At 50.4% G+C, this 22,881-nt stretch overlaps 1 protein-coding gene across 1 annotated transcript in view; it reads left to right on the top strand.

Moving 5' to 3' along the window:
• The window catches only part of DPP6 (dipeptidyl peptidase like 6), a 766,975-nt gene that overhangs the window by 599,967 nt on the left and 144,127 nt on the right, over window positions 1-22,881 (top strand). The window contains exon 8 of the mRNA XM_022576791.2: window positions 5,214-5,334. Coding sequence (XP_022432499.2) covers window positions 5,214-5,334 — 121 coding nt within the window. The remainder of the gene's footprint in view (window positions 1-5,213; window positions 5,335-22,881) is intronic.

The raw sequence follows: 22,881 nt of genomic DNA, 5'->3' as shown, positions 1-22,881 counted from the left end.
CGAGGAGGTCACGGTGATGGCTTCCTCCCAGAGTTTACGGTTCTCCTCGACCAGTTGCAACGTACCAGAAATGGCATCACCTACCATTAGAGCCCATATCCACCCTTACCAGGTGTCCAGGGCAATAGAAACAGAAAGTTACCTGAAGGTCAATTTCTTTGCAGGGGGAACCGGCCATTAAGTTCTGAAGGCAGGAGGGTTTCCCAATCTGTTAGCCACAGTTGGTAATTCTGACCTTCTGTTATGTGGCCTGTTGATGAAACCATTCAGGGGACCAGAGGTGACAAAGCACACCCAGAAATTAAAGCCATGTGGACACACGAACCTGATGGGCACCGGCCTCCCGAAGACATACCGACCTCTCCGTCAACAGTTTGCTTCTTCACCAGAGTCTGCCGAAAGATGTGTTGACCGGGTGGCAAGGTTTAGAGACAGAATTTCCATGTTCTGGTGACATGGCTTATCTGTGTGCAGTGTTCCAGTAATGTCAGTTAACTGTGCAGTGTTTCCAGTGGGATTAGAATGGCCTACAACAGAGACGATCCCAGTTGCTGTGCAAATACATCGCTTCCTTATGACCACTGCTGAACTAATGGGCGCTACCATGACCACCCAGGCTGTTGTTTCACACTATAAATTAAGCTTAATGTCATATATGACGGGATCGTTCATCCTCGTTTACTGTGGAAGTGTTAGTAAAATTGTGCCTGGTCAGGAAATGGGGTAACCCAAAAGAGGAAGTAGAAAGCCAGGGGAAAAGCAATTAGTAAGTAGTGACCACTACCGGGGTGTGTTCTCGAGATCAGGACGGTCGCTCTACCGTGTCAGTTAAAGAAACCTAGGCTGACATGATAACTGGGGGTTTTAGCTGAAATATAGAGAATCTGTTTTCCCCCTTGATAGTAGCATGTTGGGTTCACTATGAATGTTGAATTTTGCCTTCATGATAAATAGTTCTCCTTGCGAATACAAGTGTAGTAATAGCATCACTAATTAATTTGCTAAACGTCTTTTCCTGATCTCAGACGCTCATAAGACCTTTGGGTTCAACAATGTTAATTAAGTATGGAGGAAACCTTAGGGACCGTCCAGTCAACCTCGTATTTTGTAGTGAAGGACATGAGATTCAGTGAGGTTAAGTAACCTGCTCAGAGCTGGACAACTAGTTGTCTCAACTAGAATTTAGGTTTCTACTTCAAGTCCAGCATTCTCTAATTTATAATTCCACCGGAGCTGTGCTGCTCTCTTTTAGTCAAGCACTGAGCTGTTAAATATGTTTTCCTTTGGGCCTTGTTTGTCCAGAACTAAAAGCTAAGTTGTGCCCAATTATGGTACTTATCCCATTCCTGGTTCCTGAGATAATGAGCTCCCCCTTTAGCTCTGTGTGTCTTTGAGCTGAGCTTTATCGTAAGCACCCTGTGAAAATGTGGGTATTCTTCCTGGTCTAGCTCAGGTGTCACCTCCCGCATGAAGTCTCTCCTAATCTCTCCAGGCAGAACAAACCTTTATAATGATGATAGTAACCACAGCAAGAATAAGTGTTATTGGGGCTTCCCTGGTGGCGCAGTGGTTGAGAGTCCGCCTGCCGATGCAGGGGACGCAGGTTCGTGCCCCGGTCCGGGAAGATCCCACATGCCGCAGAGTGGCTGGGCCCGTGAGCCATGGCCACTGAGCCTGCACGTCCGGAGCCTGTGCTCTGCAGCGGGAGAGGCCACGACAGTGAGAGGCCCGCGTACCGCAAAAAAAAAAAAAAAAAAAAAAAAAGGTGTTACTGAGCCCTTACTTTGTGCTGGGCAGTGTTCTCAGTGCTTTGGAGTTGTCAGTTCACTCAGCCTCATAGCCACCCTAAGACTGAGTTCTGCATTGATCTGTACTGACAGACAAAGAAACTGAGGCAACTAGGAATCCAGCACTGGCTCAGGTCCTGCAGCAGGTCCGCTGTGCTCCCAGAGCACATGGTGCAGGCGCCTTTGCAGGGCCTGGAGTGGGCTGAGGTGTGTAGGACCCAGACTCCCATTTGTAGATGTGAACATCTTCAAAGCAAAGCGCACTGTTCCTTAGAGCTTGTTTCCTTTTGTTTTCCTTCCATTAAAAATAAAGCCAAGGGACTTCCCTGGTGGCGCAGTGGTTGAGAATCTGCCTGCTAATGCGGGGGGCACAGGTTCGAGCCCTGGTCTGGGAGGATCCCACATGCCGTGGAGCAACTAGGCCCATGAGCCACAACTACTGAGCCTGCGCATCTGGAGCCTGTGCTCCACAACAAGAGAGGCCATGATAGTGAGAGGCCCGCGCACCACGATGAAGAGTGGCCCCCGCTTGCCACAACTAGAGAAAGCCCTCGCACAGAAACGAAGACCCAACACAGCAAAAATAAATAAATAAATTACTAAACTCCTACCCCCAACATCTTCTTTAAAAAATAAAACAAAGTCAAGATGAAAAGGGATTTAATATCTATCATAGCAAATTTTACTTCTTCAGAATATTGTCTATGGTCCGATTTGATTCAAAAATTTATTGTAGGCTTAGGACGCATAAAAGAAGTTGAAATTTCATAATACATCTTACCCTTAGGCAAACTCGTAAGAAGAGCTACTGAAATTAAATGAGGATGTGTACTTGTGTCTAGAAGTTTTCCAGCTCATTTCTGGTTGAAGTGAATCTTTGAAGAGGCAAGAGGCCTGAGCAGGAAGCTAATACTTGATAGAGCTTTCAGCTCCAGGCTTCCATGACAACGATTTATGGGAACTGCCCTTTCTGCATCTTCAGTTTAAAATGTCAATATTTACGCTGTTTCCTACACTTGCAAAATACCCTTTCTCACTGGTCTCTTAAATGACACTGACAGTATTTTTTTTAGAATTTCTTTTAAAAAAAATCTGATTGAGTCCTGTTCTTGGTCCACAAAGCTCAGTTTCCACAGACATTGGATATTTGCATCATGTGCTTAGGTCCTTGTGGGGGTAGCAGGCAAAGAATTTAGATACGGAAAACACAGGGCAGAATTGAGCAGTGCCTGGAGAACGGGCTAATTTATACTTTAAGAGCTTCGGGAGACATTAGATTTGTCCTGGGCCACTGCTTCATAGATTTGGTTGCACACTGGAATTGCCCAGGGTGTTTCTTTAAAATACTGGTGCCAGGGGACATCCCTGGTGGCTCAGTGGTTAAGACTCCGAGCTCCCAGGCTTCCCTGGTGACACAGTGGTCGAGAGCCCGCCTGCCGATGCAGGGGACACGGGTTCGTGCCCCGGTCTGAGAAGATCCCACATGCCGCGGAGCGGCTGGGCCCGTGAGCCATGGCCGCTGAGCCTGCGCGTCCGGAGCCTGTGCTCTGCAACGGGAGAGGCCACAACAGTGAGAGGCCTGCGTACCGCAAAAAAAAAAAAAAAAAAAAAAAAAAGACTCTGAGCTCCCAATGCAGGGGGCCCGGGTTCGATCCCTGGTCAGGGAACTAGATCCCCCATGCATGCCACAACTAAGGAGCCCGCAAACCACAACTAAGGAGCCTGCCTGCCGCAACTAAGACCCAGCGCAACCAAATAAATAAATACTTTAAAAAATAAAATACTCATGCCAGGGTCCCACCCCTAGATCCTAACCATTGGGCTGGGCTCTTGGACCTGACTGTAGGATATGTCAGACCTCCTCAGATCATTCTAATACACATCAGAATTTGAGAGCCACTGACCTAACCCACCCTCCCCCCGGCCCCAGGGTATTTGGGGCTGACCTAAGGTCAGAACTGTAGCATCTTCCAGGGTACCCCAGGCTGCACATGGGCCACCCAGTTGCTCCAGGGAACGGCTGGGGAACCACTTTGTCTCCTTCTACAACTTCACTCCCCACGCCCAGGGCATCCCCCCACTGTCCCTGGCTGGTCCACCTCTGTCTGTCTCCACCATCCCCCTCACAGCTGACAGGCTGACTCCTGCCCTGCCTTCTCATCTGCATGGGCCTGGGCTCGCCCACAGAAGACTTGCCTCTAGCCATGTTGCTCCCCTTCTCGAGCTTCTGCCAAGGGCTTCCTGCTGCCTCTGGGGTCCTGTAGCCCACGGACGGACCCTTGGGGGCTGGCACCCGCCTCTCCCCCACCCCCTGGGCTTCCACTCCTGCTGCCCCTCCCCCTCACGCCTGGCGCTCTCGTCCAGCTCCCCAGGCCCACGCCTGCCTCTGGTTCTCTCTCACACTGTTACCTCCGTGTAGCCTAATTTCTCAGCCCCCCTTTCTTCATCCTGCTTGCCGTTCAGATCTCAGCCTAAAGCCCAGTTTCTCAGAATCCTGACACCTGCCACAGCACGGGTGAACCTTGAGGACGTTACGCTCAGTGAAATAAGCCAGACACAGAAGGACAAATGCTGTGTGGTTCCCGTCACACGAGGTCCCTGGAGTTGTCAGATTCCTGGACACAGAAAGCAAAAGGGTGGGGGCCGGGGTGGGGGAGGGGGATGAGGAATCAGTGTTTAATGGGGACAAAGTTTGAATTTTGCAGGATGAAAAGAGTCCAGGAGATGATGATGGTGATGGTTGCACATCACTGTGAATGCACTTAACGCCACTGAACTGTACACTTAAACGTGGTCAAGGTGGCAAATTTTGTGTCATGTATGTTTTACCACAATAAGAAAACTTTTTTCCAGTCACTTTCTCAGGGACTCCTTGCCTGCCTTTGGCCTAAGTTAGTAGTACTGTTACGTGTTCCCAGAGCTCCTCAGAACATTTTCCTGTTAAAGTTTATCTTCTTTACCGGATTGTGAGTAAAGGCACATGATACGTCCCACCTCATTCATCCCTGTGCTCTCCCATGATTGGCACAGAGTTGGTGCCCACTAAGTAACTTTTCATAAATGTTGAGTGAATAATCACAGATTTCAAGCTTCCCAGCCCACCAGTCACAATTCCTAGGAAAAATACAGTTGCTAAGATAGTCAAAGCCATTTGATGTTAACATACCCAGGAGTATCAGACAGATTGTCTGGTCATGGTAAATGATAACATTGGGTGAACTCTGTGGAGTTTGAGTCTCCAGTTGACCTTAAATGTAGATGATTTTGGAGGTGGGTGAGTTCCAAAGGGTCCCGAGACTACGTCTGTTCTGTCAGATAAATGCAAAGGAAAATGCGGACCACATTGCTGGTTTGAGATTTTTAAAGAATACCCTATTTGTAAGCACTTCCTTGATTAACGCTATGTTTTTTCTCTTTCCAAATTAGATATTTATCTTTGAAAACAATATCTACTACTGTGCACACGTCGGGAAGCAGGCCATCCGTGTGGTCTCAACTGGGAAGGAAGGTGTGATTTACAACGGCCTTAGCGACTGGCTGTACGAAGGTACGCGGGATGTGGGAGGCTTGGTGCCCGTGGTCACTGCTGCTGCTGCGTCACTGGGATTGGCCGTGGTGGTGTTTCCTCTGACTCTGTCAATTAAACTCCGTTTCTTGAGGTTCTGCTAAATTACAAAGAGACTGTGGAGCCTCGGGGAGCAGCAGGCAACCATTGGGGGCCTGCGGTGTCAAGCACTCACCTGGTGGCCAGGTGGGCAGGGCATCCTACAACCCTGTGCTGTGCTGGGGGGTGACTCCCGGAACAGTCAGGATCCCAGATGTGCAGGTTTCCTGCTCCCTTTCTGAGAGGTTGAGTGCCTGGTTCTGCCTGGGGAAGGGAGAGCTGGAAAAGACATCAGAGGGTAAAGCTTCCAAAAGAAACGTGTCAGGGTGGCCTGCTGGCCTGTGAGCATCCGCCTCATCGGACGTTTTCTGCTACTGGTTTTCCTCTGGCACCAGAGGACTCCAGCGGTATGCATTATTAAATGACTAAAAATCTGAGTGAGAAGCTCTCTTCTTAAGCATTTATAACCCGTCTCCGCATTAATGACAACTTCGTCGTAACAATAACAGCCCTGTATTGATTGCCGTTAGTTGCCAGGCGCTATGCTAAGCACTTTAGTGCTTTTTATTACCTCATTTACCCGCCACGTTAGTCCAGGCTGCTCTAAGGAACACCACAGACTGGGCGGCTTAAGCAACTTTTATTTCTCGTAGTTCTGGAGGCTGGGAAGTCCAAGATCAGGGCTCCAGCAGAGCTGGTGTCTGGTGAGGGCTCTTTTCCTGGCTTGCAGATGGTCACCTTCTCCCTGTGTCCTCACATGCCAGAGGGAGAGAAAGTCATGGGGAGGAAGCTCTGGTCTCTTCATCCTCCTAGAAGGGCACTAACCCCACCGTGGAGGCTCCACCCTCGTAACATCATCACCTCCCAAAGGCTCTACCTCCAGACACCATCACATTGGGGATTTTGGCTTCCACCTGAATTTTGTGGGGCCACAGACATCCAGTCCATAACGCCCTCATGAGAGCATTCTGAGATGAGTGCTGCTATGGACATTTCACAGAGGAGGCTCAGTGAGGGTAAGTCATCTGCCCAAGGTTACACGAGGTTAGGGGAGATGTATCATGGAGTATCACTGTTCAAGTGCAGGACTACCCCCTCTCTGGAAATGCAGATGTCAGCAGGATGCCGACACAGCCCAGCACTGGGCTGATAAACAGCTTGTGTTCTTGTCAGCCTACTGGTCTGAGACCACATGATCACAGGAAGAATTCACTGTGCTGGGCTGGGGCAAGGGTTGGGGGCGGTCAGGGGACCCCCAGCGGGGTCTGGGCATGACCAAGCCCATAAAATACCGTGTTTCCTCAGTGCTGTGCATTCCTCAAGCTGGGTTCTGCATTGCAGGGGTTTATGTATCCTAAAGGACAGAGCGGATAGACCTGTATGCTTAGTCCTACTTCCCATTGTGATTTCACTGAAGTCACTGAAGCATAAGGTTGACTTGATTTCCATTTTTTTAAAGTGAGATGTAAGTTGTAGACAGTAAAATGCACAATTATAAAGACACAGTTTCATGGGTTTGACACAGTATACACTGGGCAGCCCCATCAAGATATAGAACATTCCAGGACCTCCCTGGTGGTCCAGTGGTTAGGACTCTGCACTCGCATTGCCAGGACCCCGGTTCAGTCCTTGGTTGGGGAACTAAGACCCCGCAAAGCCATGTGGCGTGGCCAAAAAAAAAAAGATATAGAACATTCCATCATCTCAGAAAGCACCGCCCGAGCCCCTTTCCAGTCACGTCTCCCCTCACCCCAAGCTTCCCTTCCAGAGGCTCCTACCATCCTGATGTTTGTGCAGCTGGCTTCCTAGCAGAATGCTGGTACGTGGGCACCCATCTAGGCCGGCCCTCTCGCTGCGTCTCCCTGGAGTCCCGTGTTTACTCCAGCATGGCTGCTGCTGCTCGGAGCACCCAGGATTCCGGTACTGAGCTGCCTTCTGGGGCCAGGAGAATCGACCTTGAGGTTTCATCGGGCTCATACAAGGGAGTCACTGGAACAAAATGGACACTGTCCAGCTTCCACTGTCCTGTGCACAAACAGCCTTATGAGCAGCAGGCCCCAAGTTCCAGGGCGATCAGGGCAATGACAACCCAATGACCCCTAGAGAGAGAGGCCCCTGGAGCCCTGGCTAGAAGGACCTAGACCTGCCCTAGGAATAATCTCCTTCAAAAATCCGTCGCCAGGAGATGGAGAATGTCTTTTTTAGTATCTTCCTAATAAAATAAAAAGCTCATTGCCTTGTAATTCGAAGTAAGCTTTTGCTTCAGCAGATCCGTTGAAAAGAAATATTTCCTCAAGGCATTTACACAGAATTGTGTTGGTGTGACAACAGGGCCCCACGTATTCTAAATCAGTCCCAGTTGATGTGGCAGCTTCATCTCCTTAGTGCTGCCCCCTGGAAGGTTATATTTGCTGATGCTTCGGTCTCTGAAGTTGGGAGCATGAGAGCTCTGGGGAATCTCGGTTCCTTTTTTAATAATTGGAAGGTAAACTCTGAAGATTTCCTTTTTCTAATCTGTGACTTAACTGCTTCACTTCCACATGCTCCTTAAAAAAAAAAAAAAAAGAGAAAAAAGATTAGGGGGAAAAATACCCTGACAGCATTTGCAGGGGGCCTGACTCGCTTGGAGATGTTAGTTCTGAGAAGAAACGAAGCTATATAAGTTCTAAACCACCCTGCAGCCCGTAGGCTTGTTGGCAGTCAGATGCCATATTGATTTGTTGTGTTCCCCAAAAAGGAACTTTGAACATATTGAACATTTCAGAATATCAAGGACTGAGGGAGAGAAGAAGGAGACCTGGGGACTGCCAGGAATCTCCATCCCTGGACCAAAAGTTTACACACACTCTGTAGGAAACTTCCCCAACTAACTGACGCAAGCCCCACACACGGAAATGCACCCGCGGCACTGCCTCCAACCTCAGACTGCGTGTCTCACTGACCTTCCAGTTGCCCTGCCTCCTGGTGGCCACACACTGATCTTAATAAGCAAAGTGCACGTCTTTATTTTACTCTTCTGGGCAGATGTCATGGAGTTACATAGAACTTTGATTTTAATATGGGATTAAAGACAAAAGTGTCCTACGAACTGTTTTAAGGTTTACGAAAGTTGGTTATCTAGAAACTAAAGATGTCACTAGTTTTTTGAGAAGTCAGAAAGGAAGTTTCTGTTAAGAATTTGCACTTTCATGCAAGTGCTAGCAATTTTGCAAAGCTCCTAATATGTAGGCTTATGGGCAAAGAGCTGGATTGTCCAAATTTTTATGAAAGGTTCATGGTTACCAGTGGTACAGAGATGGTTGTATTTCCCAGTTGCTGCTACTTGTTTATATTACTGGGTTGGCCAAAAAGTGCCTTCGGTTTTTAAGTAAAAGTAAAGACACATTTCTCATTTCCACCAAGAACTTTGTTGAACAGCGTATTCATCCTTTTGTTCCACTACCTTCTGCCATTTTTCAGGCAACTTCATAATTCCATCTTCCCAAAACTTTTTATCTTTGTGAGCAAAGAACTGTTCCAGGTGTCTTCCAGGGAATTGAAATTTCTTCCATTAAGAGAATTTTGTAAAGACCGAAATAAATGGAAATCCAAAGGTGCAATGTCTGGTGAATATGGCGGATAAATGAGAACTTCTCAGCTAAGCTGTAACAGTTTTTGCCTGGTCATCAAAGAAACATACGGTCTTGCGTTATCCTGATGGAAGATGATGCATTTTCTGTTGACTAATTCTGGACACTTTTTGTCGAGTGCTGCTTTCAGTTGGCCTAATTGGGAGCTGTACTTGTTGGAATTAATCTTTTCGTTTTCCAGAATGAGCTCATAATAGAGGACTCCCTTCCAATCCCACCATATACACAATATCACCTTCTTTGGATGAAGACCGGCCTTTGGTGTGGTTGATGGTGGTTCATTTCGCTTGCCCCACGATCTCTTCTGTTCCACATTATCGTACAGTATCCACTTTTCATCACCCATCACAATTTGTTTTAAAAACGGAACATTTTCATTCCATTTAAGTAGAGAATTGCATGCGGAAATACAGTCAAGAAAGTTTTTTTTTTTTTTCTTAACTTGCGTGAAAGCCGAACATCAAAGTGATGAACATCACCAAGCTGGTGCAGGTGACTTTCAGCGCTTGATTTGGATATTTTGAGTATGTCGGCTATCTCCCATGTGGTATAATGTTGATTTTTCTCAATGTCTCGATTTGATCACTGTCAACTTCAGCTGGGCTACCTGACCCTGGAGCATCGTCCAGTGAGAAATCTCCAGCACGAAACTTCACAAACCACTTTTGACACGTTCCATCAGTCACAGCACCTTTTCTGTATGCTGCACAAATCTTTTTTGGTGTTTCAGTTGCGTTTTCACCTTTCTTGAAATAATAAAGCATAGTATACGGAAAATGTTGCTTTTTTTCTTCCATCTTCAATATTAAAATGGCTACACAAAAATTCACCAATTTTGATAAGTCTTTTTAAAATACACGCTGATATGAAGCTGTCACAATCTACCAATATTGTTTCGAATGAAGTTAAAGATAACTAAGCGCTACCAGAGTCATCTTATGGAAAAAACCAAATGAACCTTTTGGCCAAGTCAGTATTTTCATTTTCATCATTGCCATCATACACACGAGGTATAGTGGTACACAGCACAGAATTTTGGGCCAATAATTTTTCAGTAATGAAACTTTTAAGTCATTACATATTTCCACTAAACTAGGAGACCTCCACACCTCTATTGCCAAAGCAGTCATATGCGTAACCCTAAATAAATAGCAGTATATTCAGTGATAGGTCATTATTGTGAAATGGCTCATACCCCAGTGGAAAGCTGGAGTGTGTCAGGCTCGTTTGAGAACTACTCTGTCCCCACGGGTGTACCAGTCCTTGTCACCTCAACTCCTCTGAGACCCGATGGAGGTAGGGTGGGGGCAGTGAACTTGAGAAGGTGTTCACAGAGCACAGCCTGGCGCCATCAGGCTGGGATGTCAGGGAGAGCCGAGAAATGCCTGGAGGGCATTTATTTAACATGTGGTTTGGTGTGGATGAAACCCCGGGATGAATTTTACCCTGAACTAGTCCAGAGCTTGGTGGTACTCGGAAACGTGATTGGATGCAGGGAGGCTGCTCGGCCGGGCAGCCTCGCCACGTGAGAGTCAGCGGGAGTGATGCTGAATAAGGCCCCCTGCTGGCTGCTCGGCGTCAGCTCCTCTGCTTGGCTTCAGGACCTAGGCAGTCAGGCAGTGACTGGTTGACAGTGACCAGAGGGAGAAGCAGGAGAGGACTGGACGCTTCTGTTGTGCCCTTGCCCGGGCCCTCAGCTCTCCCTCCCTAGCACACCTCCTCCCCTTTCCCGGAGTCCCGGTGCTCCTGATGGCCAACTGCCCTGTGGACCATGGTCCCCATGGTACTCTGTCCTCTGCCCACCTGCCCGGGAGCCCCCAGCCCCATGCTGACTGCCCGGGTTCACTTGGGGCTGGTGTGGAGGAGCTGGGGTGCAGCTGGGCCCCCTTCCCAGGGCTGATGTGGGTGGAGGCACTTGCAGTGCATCCTGCTCCCAAGCTTAGAATGCTCTAGAAAGCCTGTTCTCGCTGGGGTGATGGAAGTCGCGGGAGCTTTGCTAAGCTGGAGTCGTTAAGAGCTGCCCATTTGACACGTGAGCCTGGTCACGTGGTCCTTACCCTTCACGTTCAGACTCTTGTCCAGAGGCTGCAAAGCCTGGGTGAGGCTGAGGCCTGTTTGCTTTCCTTAACACTGTCTCTTCAAGTATCTTTCAGAGTCAGCACTAATGACCTTACAGTTTTCTCTCCACAGAGGTGCTCTGAGAGACCTCAACGAGAGGCCAGGGGGGCCCTGGTGGATGAACTAAAATTCTTTCCTGACTTTTGTTTTGGGTGTGACTCCACGCCTTATAATTTGTATTATTCAAGGAGGCAAGGAGTTGACTGGGGGAATGGCTGTCATGGGAAGAAATGTTACTACGACTGAAGCCCTTATGGAGATTTGTGGGGTGATTTTGAATGTGTGTGCTTTCCACGGGAACTATTCCCCTGTAAGGAAAAGAGTTCTTCCCCGATCATCCAGAGCCCCGCAGTCTTTCTAAACTCCCTGCAGTGAAATTGCTAACTAGTATTTCCCGCGGAACATGCCTGTTGGGTTTAACGTAAACTTGTGGTTTATTTAGTGCTTGGTGAGCTGTGTGTGCTGACTTGTACACTTAGGCTCACTGTGTCCGCTGCCCACTTTGTACAGGTTGTCAGTGGACTGAGCCAGTGGGATCCACTGTGGCCACAGGCCTCTAGTGAACAGCCCTCGCCTGGGACTGTTATGTGTAGGTAGAGGACATACTGCACACCAGATTTTTGTCAGTAAGAAAGTGTTTCTAATGCCTCTTGCACTATTTTTAAAGCTCCCTGAAATACATTTCGATCATGATATTTTGCGAAGCTTATAGAGCCACACACCAGAGTGTACATTCTTGATTGAGTTCTTCAAATGCTAATGTCCTGAAGTACCTGGTTAGGGCACTTCAGCTGCTAGCAAACTGCATCCTGGTGGTAGATGAAGGGAATTGACACGCCCATCGTGCATCATTCCCGCTGGACTGATGGCTTTAAAGAAAGTTACATGGCCAGGAGTTCAGTGGACTTAGAATCATGGTCAGTTCTATATGCTCTTATTCAAAGCACAGATCTGTAGTTCTTTGGACTTAGTGGTGGTTACTTCTCTGATTTACATGATGGGAAATCTTGGTCAGACCAGGAAATCTCTATCAGGAAATGGCCAGAAGCTTGTGATTGGCTTTACAGAGCCCTCTTGTGTAAGCGTGGCAGAGCTGTGGTAAAGGCAGGGTCTTTGCAGCAACCATGCCTGCCTTTGAATCACAGCTTCACCACGTAGAAGCTACGTGAACCTGGGTGAGGTTGAACTCTTCGTGTCTGTCTTCTTATCTGCAAAACAAGAGTAAAGGTCATCAATGTCCCCTAAGGTCATCATGGAAGTTAAACGAGCTGATACGTGCACAGTTGTTCGAACAGTGCCTGGGACTAGGAAACGGCAGCTGTTGCTGTTAAAACTACTGTTACTTTATCTGTAACTCCAAAAATTAGTCACATAGCACGTACGCACCTCATTTTTTCATCTGGCGTCGCCAGCAGTCAGGAGCACTAATGTGTAGTCCATTCTCCTCCAGTAGCGGTTTCAAAGACTATTAAAATCTGTTCACTCATGAGTTATTGTCTATAATGTGTTATATAAGAAGTACATGGCTTCCTACTCAACCTGGAGAGGATGTCTGTGCAGATATGAACATCTCCCTGGAACCTTCTGTCTGCATTTAGAGTCACCGAGCTGGAGTCACATCCCTCACTTGTCACTGACACCAGACAGCTGGTTAACCTATGAGCACCAGAGATCTTCTACCTCAGTAAAAAGTATGCTTCAGGATGGCTTGTAGAAATTAAATACTTAAAAATCATATTCCAGTTCATCCATGGCTTCTAAAGAAGGATATGAATGTCAAAGTGGTGATGAAAATGCCTGAATGTAGTCAGCCTCTGGAAAAGCCTCCAGACCCGGGAGGTGCTGCCGTGGGGCAGTGGCTCCAGATGGCAGGGCCTTTTGCACAGTAACTCAGCGCTTTCAGTACTTAACGTAAGTGAAAGGAGCGAGTTTCCTGCACAGCCCTTGCCTCCAGCTCCGTGAAGTAGTAATGACCTTGACTTGCGTAGCAGGTGGATTTTACCTTGTAGAAAGACACAGCAAAGGCTCATGCTGTTCAGTGGGGACCCACTCAGCTCCGACATCGAGGTGGACGAGATGCTTCAGTCTGTGCTCATCCCTTCTGTGCTCGCTCTGACCCCAAGAGAGACGTCCTCGGGTTTCTAGATGTCTGTGCATATCAGCATGAGAACGGTGGTCTAAGGCAGGGAGTGAGATTGTCAGGTGCGTGGGGAGAAGGTGATGGCCAGCCTACATCTAAATGGCCACCAAGGGTCTCCTCGCCCCCTGGACCGGTCCAACCATATCTGGGCCCTCCACTTCCTCCTACGCCCCTCAAGTTCCATCACAACCTCCCCCGCCAGCACATCTCCCAACCGTGACAGTCCCTACACATGGCAATGCTTACCTGTCCTCACGGTGCTGCCTCGGCTCCAAAATTCAGATGCAGGATTCTAGAAACCCTCCCAGGGGAATCAGCTGGCCTCCCTTTTCTCACTGTCATCAGAACTTCCACTTCCACAAACTTCCTTCAGCAAAAATAACAACCTGATTATTGAAAAGCAGGAACTGTTAATCTCATTGTAATTACGAGCTTCACTTTTTATCCCCAAAGGTAAAGGAATCGGGAGAGGCTTTAGGAATGGCGGCAGTCCCCTTACTAGGGGCCGAGGGGAGTGAGATTGAAGCTGACAGCTCCGGACCACCTCCTACAGTGCCAGCCGTGGCTCACCTACTGCAGGAATGTTTAACTTTGACTGTTTCTTCCATGGCACGCCTGACACGATTGAACAGAAATGAATCTATCGACTCCTCTGCAGGAAGAAGGCGCTGCTCTTATCCTGCCACAGCTGCGGAAACTTGGCCTCAGCAACGTTAAGTGACTTCTCAGTGGTCACACAGCCAGTGAGTGGTTCCAATTTGGCCTCCTAACCACATGCCCATTGTGTGTATAAAAAGCTGCATTAACTTCTTGCAGGTTAAAAATAGGCTTGATCGATGCCCAAGTGATGCCCCGTCCCCTTGGCACGGCCTGCTCGCTCCACAGCCTCCAATACCCCCAGCTCCGTGCAAGGCGCTTCTCAGAGTGCAGATGTGAGAGCCCAGGGGGCCTGCGTGTGAGTCCCTGAGCTGCCACTCAGCCATCCGGTGACCTTGAGTGAGTCACGTATCTTGCCTGGCCCTCCCATCCCTTGCGTGAAAAGTAAGAGCTCAGATACCTTCCCCAAAGAATTAGTGTGAGGTTGGATGACAGCATATCCGTGAGAGCACAGGTAGAACCACGTGAACTTGCCAATACGTGTGATCACGTATTAGCACATGGCTGTGAAGTGTTCCACAAGGATAAACCTCCCGCCTGCCTGCCCTGCCGCCAGGGCTACTGTCGGACGTGGCAAAGTCTCAGATGTCCGTGTGCCTGGCATGGAACGAGTGTCTACCACGAAGGGGCAGAGGTGTTTTTAACGGGAAGGTGGACTCAGACACCTCAAAGCACAGCCTCTCCAGCGGGTTAAGGGCCGTGGTTGTGGCCTTGGATTTCTCCCAGCAGAAGCTTGCAGAGACTTATGGCTCGTCATCTTCCTCGTCATGGCTCCTTGTTTTCCCTGCATATTCCCAGCACCCTTCTGATCGCCATGGTGACCATACAGTTTGGACTTTAGTTACTATTATATCTTATTGCCTGCCGGGAGCATTCAGGCTGAGAGTTGCCATTTAAACTATGTGATCAACGGGCTGTCCAGTTGTGGGGATGAGGTGTGAGGCTGGTCGATCTCCTGGTGTTACCCCGAAGGTTCTCCACTGAAAAGGTGATGTGGCCCAAGCTGGGGCCCGACCGCTGCACCAGCTGAGGAAGGAATGGTATTCTGACCCGGACACTTGGGCCAGCGGTGAGGGCCCTGACTGTGAAAACAGCTTTGGGAGATCAAATACTCGAACTCCGATCTGGAATTTCCCCTCAAGTTCAGTGCTAAGGGCAGGGCCTGTGACCTGTGCTTTGCAACCCAGTGTCCTCCCTGGACTAAAATAAGCCCAGTCAGAGAAGGGGGAAGAGGATAGCCTAGGTCAGGCTGGGAATCACAAAAGCAGACCAACAAAGCAAACCAGACACCACCCCCCTGATTCAGAACGAGGTGAGTCACTCACGCCCCTCACCGCACCCCTCGTCAGGGTGGAGGCGGGGCTGGGGCACGCTCCCCGTGGTCCCTCAGGGGCCCAGGCTGCTGGGCCGCCCTCCTCTCGGGCGGGCAGGCAGCCCAGCGCGCTAGTGGAGGAGGGGGTTCAGTTCTGGAGGGACGCACGCTAGCAGTTACACGCTCGGCCTGCAGGTGACGCTGGCGGCCAGTCCTGCTCGTACCTCGTTATCCAGGACTCGGTGCCAGGGCCCAGGAAGTGGTGCCAGCAGCAGGAGCCCCAGGCCCGGCAGAGGCAACACTGAAGACTCCACATCTGGATGGTGAACTGCAGACCCCAAGTCTGGGACCAGAGCAGAAGAGGAGTTACTGCAGGGGTACGGGGGATCCCTCAGAGTCGGCGAGGACATGGAGGGTCAGGTTCAGGGGGCGGCCAGGGAGTGCCGTGGGACCAGTGTGGTTGCAAGGCTGATGCCACGGCGCTGGACGCCGGGAGGTGTGGGGACCTTGGAGGGGGGATGCCGGGTGAGGGCCACCTGCCGGCTCAGAGCGCACGCGACGTTAGTGAGCTGCTGCAGACGGACATGCCACGCCCCTGCATGGGAGTGTTCGGGAAGCAGCTGGGGGTTGGAGCTTTCTGTCCTTGCAGACTCACCTTATTTGCCACTCAATGGCTAATAGCTGGGCGAGTCCTCAGACTCACTAGCTTGTGGGTCTCCCTCTTCCATGGAAGGTTGGTCAGTGTCACCTGTGCCTTGTGGCCAGCTGCCTTCTTCTTGGCGTCTCCTTGGATTCCGTAAATTAGTGGCTGTGGTTCCCAGTGGACAGCCCCCAACTGCAGGGGAGAGGCCCCAGGAGGGGCAGGCCCCCTTGAGCTGGTCGTTGTGTGACACTGTTTGATTAACTGCAAACCCCGAGGCCTCAGAGTCAGAAGCTGAGTCTGCACTTGATACTCCAGCGTGGGCCTTGTTAGTATCTCAGAAAAGTAACTGATTGCTTTAATTCAATGTGAAATTTAAAAATCAGAAATAAGAGAAGTCTGAGAGGAAAACGTTCTCTAAACGTGTGGGAAGAATTCCCACTGGTCTTGAGAAATGTTTCTCACAATTAATTACCTAATCCTGAGAGATTTTGATAAATAATATATGATGTTCAGTGGTTATATTTTTAAAGCTTTTTAATTAGGCATCGATTGTGAGATTAAGATAAACACATCTTCATCTTTTTGCTGTAGAGTCTTAATGAAATTTGGGTATCGGTGGCTGAAATCTTGATGCTCTTGGGAATTCCAATTCCTTTTCGTCTTTTCTGTCTCCTTAAATCACGTAGGGATGGGACACCATTTGCCCTAGTATTGAGAGTTTGTTAATACGTTCCACCAAAATGCAAACAGCAAATGCTTGACGGGAGACACATCAGGCTCCAGGCTTGTATGTGCTCGAAACAACTTCATCTGAGGCTCAGAGGCCAGATTCCTGCCTCTGCTCTTTCGCCACTGTACCTGCTTCCTAACCTCTTTGGGCCTTAGTTCCTTTTCCCTGGTCTGCAAACATAGTGCAGTGAACTCCATAACACTTCTCCCTGCCCCGCTATGTTTTTGTACTTAAACGTCAGTGCTGGGGACGTGCAGCACGACAGCATGAAGTCAGTATTGGCGCCAGGTGACTTTGTGGTGAGCTGCTGACCTGTCTGCGGCTTTCCTTGGTGGGTGCGAGGGGCGAACAGCAGGGCGGGGTGCCATCACGGGGTGCCTCTGTCTCCTGCCCCGCTCCGCTCCCCCGACAGGACCGTAGGATCCTCAGGGGATCCTGACCCGCCTTCTCCTTGCCCCCGGGGGAAACTGTCTGCGCTGAGGGAAGCAGCCTGCCTCTCTTCCTTTTACCCCCTTTTTCCTTTCTTTCTATAAGATTTCCATTTTCAGTATAACTTTTCTGTTTGCTCAGGGCTGCCCTTGGGAAGGTGCGGGGTGGCGGGGGTGAGATGACAGTTCAGCTTCTCCATGTCAGAGCCACCTGGACGTGGAGTCATGGAGAAGAGGCACTCTTATCTCTGATTCTATGAACTGGGGCCGTGCCTGGAAGGCGATTGCAGGGCGTAGGTCTCAGGTCAGCCTCACCTTCGTACTCAGCCTCCCAGCAGTGGGAGAGCTGTCCTGGGAAGGTCACTGTCGTGGTGTCAGGTTATCCCAGAGTGACTCCTGCACTGGCCCCAAGGGCAGACACACAGGCCCCGTGTCTCCACCGCACAAGCTTGTGGCTCTGAGCCCCAGAGCAGGTCCCAGAGCCCAGGGCCCATCATCCCCAGGGCGAGCAGAGCATCTGCTCCCTCTGGCTCCAGCTGATGCGTCAGCCCCTCCCCGGGACACGGCACCTCCCTCCCAAGGCCATGGCTCATCCGTTCAATGGAAAGGAGGCACCCAAGCCAGGCAACTGCCAGGTGCCGGCTGTACCCAAAGAGGAGGTGACGTTGCAGCTCTTACCGGAAAACACCCGTCCAGCACCTTGTTCTTTTTGCAGGAATACGTACATCTGACCCTTGCTTTATTCATAGAAAAACCAAACAGCTGTGGGGACAGGAGCATGGAAGGTGTTGGGGTTTTAAATAGATGTTCCCGGGAAGGTGCCCGGTTTTCCAGGAGGTTATGGGGTCACTTCAAGAAGGAAGCAGGGGGCTTCCCTGGTGGCGCAGTGGTTGAGAGTCCGCCTGCCGATGCGGGGGACACGGGTTCGTGCCCCGGTCCGGGAAGATCCCACGTGCCGCGGAGCAGCTGGGCCCGTGAGCCATGGCCGCTGAGCCTGCGTGTCCGGAGCCTGTGCCCCGCAACGGGAGAGGCCACAACAGTGAGAGGCCCGCGTACCGCTAAAAAAACTAAAAAGAAGGAAGCAGGCCCTGCCCAGCCGTCAGGACAGAGGTTCTGGATCCACTCCCCGCAGCCTTGTATTTTCGGTCCTTTTAAGTGTCTGGCGCAGACTGTCTGAGTCACTCTCTGACTCCTCCGTGTCCCCATCACGTGACTTCCGTCAACGGCTAATTCTCCCCCCGCTTCCCGCCAGCTGGGCTCCCCCACAAGTCCCTGTGCCCGTGTCCCTATACAGATGTGAGGAATCGGCGTGTAACAGAATCCCTTCCGTGAGGAAGCGACTGTGAGACCTAGCCCTGGCCCACGCCCTGTACTGATTCTGGAACCTCAGGCACCAAGATGGTGTTTAATCACATCCGAGTCATACGGTACACATCTTCAGCACCATTTAGACACTTTGGCAGAATGACCTGTTCTGATTTAAGATTGTAAAAATATGAAAATCAGAAAACCAAGCAACCACAAATCAATTAACTCAAGAGCTAATTCCTTAAACATTTTTTCCAAATTTCCTTCTCTCATGATATTATCAGTACCTGGTTCCCAGTCTCTTTTTCAGTTTCTTTCACTGCACACTTGCAGATTTGAGTTCCTGTGAGATGTGAGCCAACATAAGCTTGTCCTAAGGGGGAGATTTATGAAATAGCTTAGGAAACGCTGATGGTTAGAAAATCCGTGGCCACCTGCCTACACCACGGGGAAAAGTCTGACGAGTGACGCTTCCCCCGCCTCCCATGAGCCAGGTGCAGACGGCAGGCGTGGGCGGGCAGTGCCCTCCTCTCCTGGCACCCTGGCTGCTTCCACTCAGACAGCACTTCCAGCCTCCGGCCTCTCCACCTGCCTTGCATTGAGGAGGCTCTGGGTCCTAAAGGGAGTTGGGGTCAGAGCCCCCAGAACTTAGGGACTGAGGCACAGACTTCAGCGCCTGGCAAGTCCTCCCCAGATCCTCAGCATGCCAGAAGTCCCCCTATGTTCCTGGGCCAAAGGAAGGTTTCCTTGGACTCCTCAGGGAGCATAACACACTGCACCTTGGTGGCCATGCGGGTTGAAAGCCGGAAATGAGAAACCGTCCTGAGTGGTCATGGCTGAGATTTGCAGAAGACCAGGTGAGGCAGGGGTCTTGCTACCTGCCACGATGTCCAGATGCTCTCCACTCAGGCTGGGCCATGTGGGTCTCTTTCTGTGTGCTAGAGTTTTATATAATTACCTTTGTTTCGTTGTAAATTTAACTGACTCTGGAAAAATCATCATTAAGGGAACAAAAAGCTGAAGGGGGAATTGAAAACTATGTAAAGGAAACCTTTCAGGCTGCCAGGGAGTTGGCCTTCTCGGGGTAGTGGGGCTTTACTGACTCTGACTCAGATGCTACAGGATCAGGAAAAAGGAAGTGATTTTTCCCGCACTGAGATCTCCCAAAGCAGATGACACTGAAAAAGGTGATGCTTAGCAGGAGATGAGGAAGGAGTGTGTGTGTGTGTGTGTGTGCGTGAGTGTGTGAGAGAGAGAGAGAGAGAGAGACAGAAAGGCAGAGACAGAAAGAGGCAGAGAGAGACAGAGATTTTACCAAAAAAAGAGAGATTTAACAAAAGTTTGAGGACTTTCTTTGCCCTCAGTGTGGCTGGCTCCTTTTGGCATCGCTGGAGTCCTAAAACACTGCCCTTCACGCGGGACAATGACAAGGAGAGTGGCCGAGTTGCTTTTACACGGCAGACGGATTTGCAGGTGGTCATCAAAGGGCCATCAGAGGCCTTGGGTGCCCACCCTACAAGAGCAGCTTCTTGACAATTTCCTACTTAAAACTCGCCAGCCACTGGAGATGAATTTGTGGACTTTTTCCCCCCAGAATAAGAAAAGGAGGACAGGAGAATTGAGGCAATCTATCGGTGTTTGGAGAAGCTGCAAATTAGCAGCCAGCAAGGTTATCATGAACATCTGAGTGATCATGCCGTGGAATAAAAATCAAACCCAGACTCATGTCTCCTCCCTGAGGATGCTGCCCCCTGGTGGCCAGCCCAGGAATATAGGGGTGCGTCGGCCTGGTACTCCAGTGCTGATTTGCAGGAATTGGCAGACTGCTCTGATGACGATGAGATGCTTGCGGTGAGTAATGTGCAAATCACACGGTGCTGATGAGCCAGGTAGGCTGCGAGCACGGCGAGGTAAAAGCTCCTTTTGCCTCCTGGCTTGATGTTCGCTGATTTCTTTTTTAACTCCCATTTAATTCTGCTCTCGGCACCTCGGATAAAATATTTAGTGACAGAAAAAGGCTGCAGATGCACGCGGGAATAAATAAGATTTTCTGTATTTAGAATGAGGCCATTTATTTCCGAGTACAGATACATCAGGCAGGTTATTTATGTCTTTTGCAGTTTTCCAGGACCCCGATTTCTCCGGCGCTTTGGTTTTCCCCAGTCTGTACAGCAACGGGGGTGTAGTGGCAAGCAGTTATTAACAGTGAGAACCCACGGGGCCGGGTGTTTCAGGAATGATCCCAAACGCTGTCTCACCGTCTGCATCTGTTCTGCATCTTGCCTCATTAAAAGATGACTCTGTAACACCGATGTGACCCAGACGGATGGAGCCTCCAAATGCTGAGCCGTAGCCCGAGCTGCCGGACTGCTCGGGGCAGGCAGGGGAAACGGGCTGTAGGCTCGGCCCCTGGTTGGCCGTGCCCCGGCAGTGTTTGGACGAGCAGTGGACCAGGAATCTGGACACTGAGCCAGCCCCACCCTCTACCGTCCTGCGAGTCTGGGAAACAACCCTGGGGAAGTGTCCACTCCACACTCCCCAAGGCCAGAGTCCAGTCAAGACTCTGGCACTCCCTTTGAGCAAGCTGCCCATGTCCCTGGGCCTCAGCTTTCTCCTCTGTGAAATGGAATCACAGAAGCAGCCCCACGGTTGCTAGGATGTCAGTAGGGTGGTCGTAGTACCTGGCACACGATGAGCTTTGGGTCATTAGTAGGACAGGTGACGTACCTGCCCTTCCCGTCGCACTGGATTACGGTGAAGCTCAGGGCACGTGGGGCCTGTTGGTCCCAGAGCCCAGGGTGTTGTCTGGTTGCGAAAGTGGTCCTTCCTGCAGCATTTATCAAGAAGAGAAGAAGCAGCCAGACTGGGAGAAGCTGAGCTCAGGCACATGTGAGCGAGGCTGGGAGGCTCCAGAGAACATTCTGCGAGTCAGAGTCAGAGGAGGACCAGGGCAAAGTGCTGAGCTGGGTCCTGTCTTCACAGCAAGGCACTTCCCCTCCGAGTTCCAGAGGCACAGCTTGAAAAAAACCACCTGTAGGCGATCAACTCTGTAGGGTTTGGAGGCCCCCAGGAAGCCCGAGGCCCCGTCCCTTGACCAGGAGATAAAGCCTCCCCGTGGGAGAAAGGGGGAGACCCGTGTTTGCGGTGAGGACACAGCCCCGGTGGATTCTGCCTTCTCTTCGTGTCCTTTGGGCCTGATCCTGTTGGGTGCTTCTTAACAAAGCCCCTCCCTTGTGAGATCCCCCCAACCCCAGAAGTACTAGCACACTCTTCTCAGGCTTCTGGAAATTTCTACCTGCAGTTATTTTATTCACAGAGAGATTCTGGCAGCCCTTTTCCTTTGGACTGCACTTGGCCAAAAAGCATTAGAGGAAACAGAGCAGAGTTCACTTGATTTTAGACTTTCGTATAACTCTTTGCATCTTGGCAAAGGGAGAATTAACTCATGGTGACTGTTGCATTTCACTCTAAAATGAAGTTGAAATTTTCAGCCAACTATTGTACAAATTTGAGAAGATTCATTAAAGAACTGCTGATCCTACAAAACACAACTAAAATATACCGCCTTTATCTTAGAAGTGAGTTCCCTCAGAGGATGGGGACTCCCACTGGAGCCCTTCTCTAACTCAAAGGTCAGCTCCTCATAACTGGAGTTTTATCTCCTGCCCTGCATTATTCCCAGGGCCGCGGGAACTCACAGTTCCTGCTCCACTTAGAGCTGGTAGTGTAGATGGTTAGCTAGGAATGAGTGCGCCGGAAGAAGGCAGTGGGAAGGGTACCCGGGTGCCGTCGCAAGCTCACCCAGAGCAGAGACCCGTCGGCCCCGGGGAGGGAGAAGCTGACCTCACCCCCTGGAAGAGCTGCTCTATAATTGGCCCTGAACCACTTGATCTCCATTTGCCTTCCAGCGCTGTCTGCTTTACAGTGTATATATTTGCATTTCACTCCATAAATGGACCAAAAATCATAGGCTCTCAGAAGGTTGCCAACCTGCAGTTGTCGAGGTGAAGTCGACCATCCGGTGAGAGTCGTGTCGTGGGAAGAGACGGGTCTTGGGGTCTGGCAGCCCTGGACTGACTCCACCACTTACCCGCTGTCCGAACTGCAGCGAATTAATTCCTGGGCAGGAGCCTCACCCGCCTCCTCTGGGAGGTGGGAGGTGGAGCCTTGTGGATCCGCAGTAACCCGTGCAGCGCCCAGCACCACGGTCACTGTCAGGCTGTCGTCGAGTTACGGCTGTTGCTACTTGTGCTGTTGCTCTCGGAAAATGCCACATTCGTAACAAATAGAACGATTTCCATTTCACCTTTCTGACCCTGGGTGTCCACGACCCTCCCAGAAGCACACCCCACCTTTTAGCACTGGCCACCACAGTAGGGGACAGCGGTGCTCAGGACCTAGGAGTGGGGGACAGTGTGCAGTTGTCACTCTGGTGGTGACCAGCATTTAACCAGGGTTGGGGTTTTGCCAGAAAGTGAGCCGTGGACCAAGACGTGTAGCTTGGCCCAGCTCCCGTCCTGGCTCC

This window comes from Delphinapterus leucas, chromosome 9 (genome assembly GCF_059928025.1).
Source record: "Delphinapterus leucas isolate spDelLeu-1000000601 "Yukka" chromosome 9, BTC_Dleu_Yukka2, whole genome shotgun sequence".
Taxonomy (NCBI): domain Eukaryota; kingdom Metazoa; phylum Chordata; class Mammalia; order Artiodactyla; family Monodontidae; genus Delphinapterus; species Delphinapterus leucas.
The sequence above is the reverse complement of the archived record's forward strand: the minus strand, read 5'-3'. Positions and strand labels throughout refer to the sequence as shown.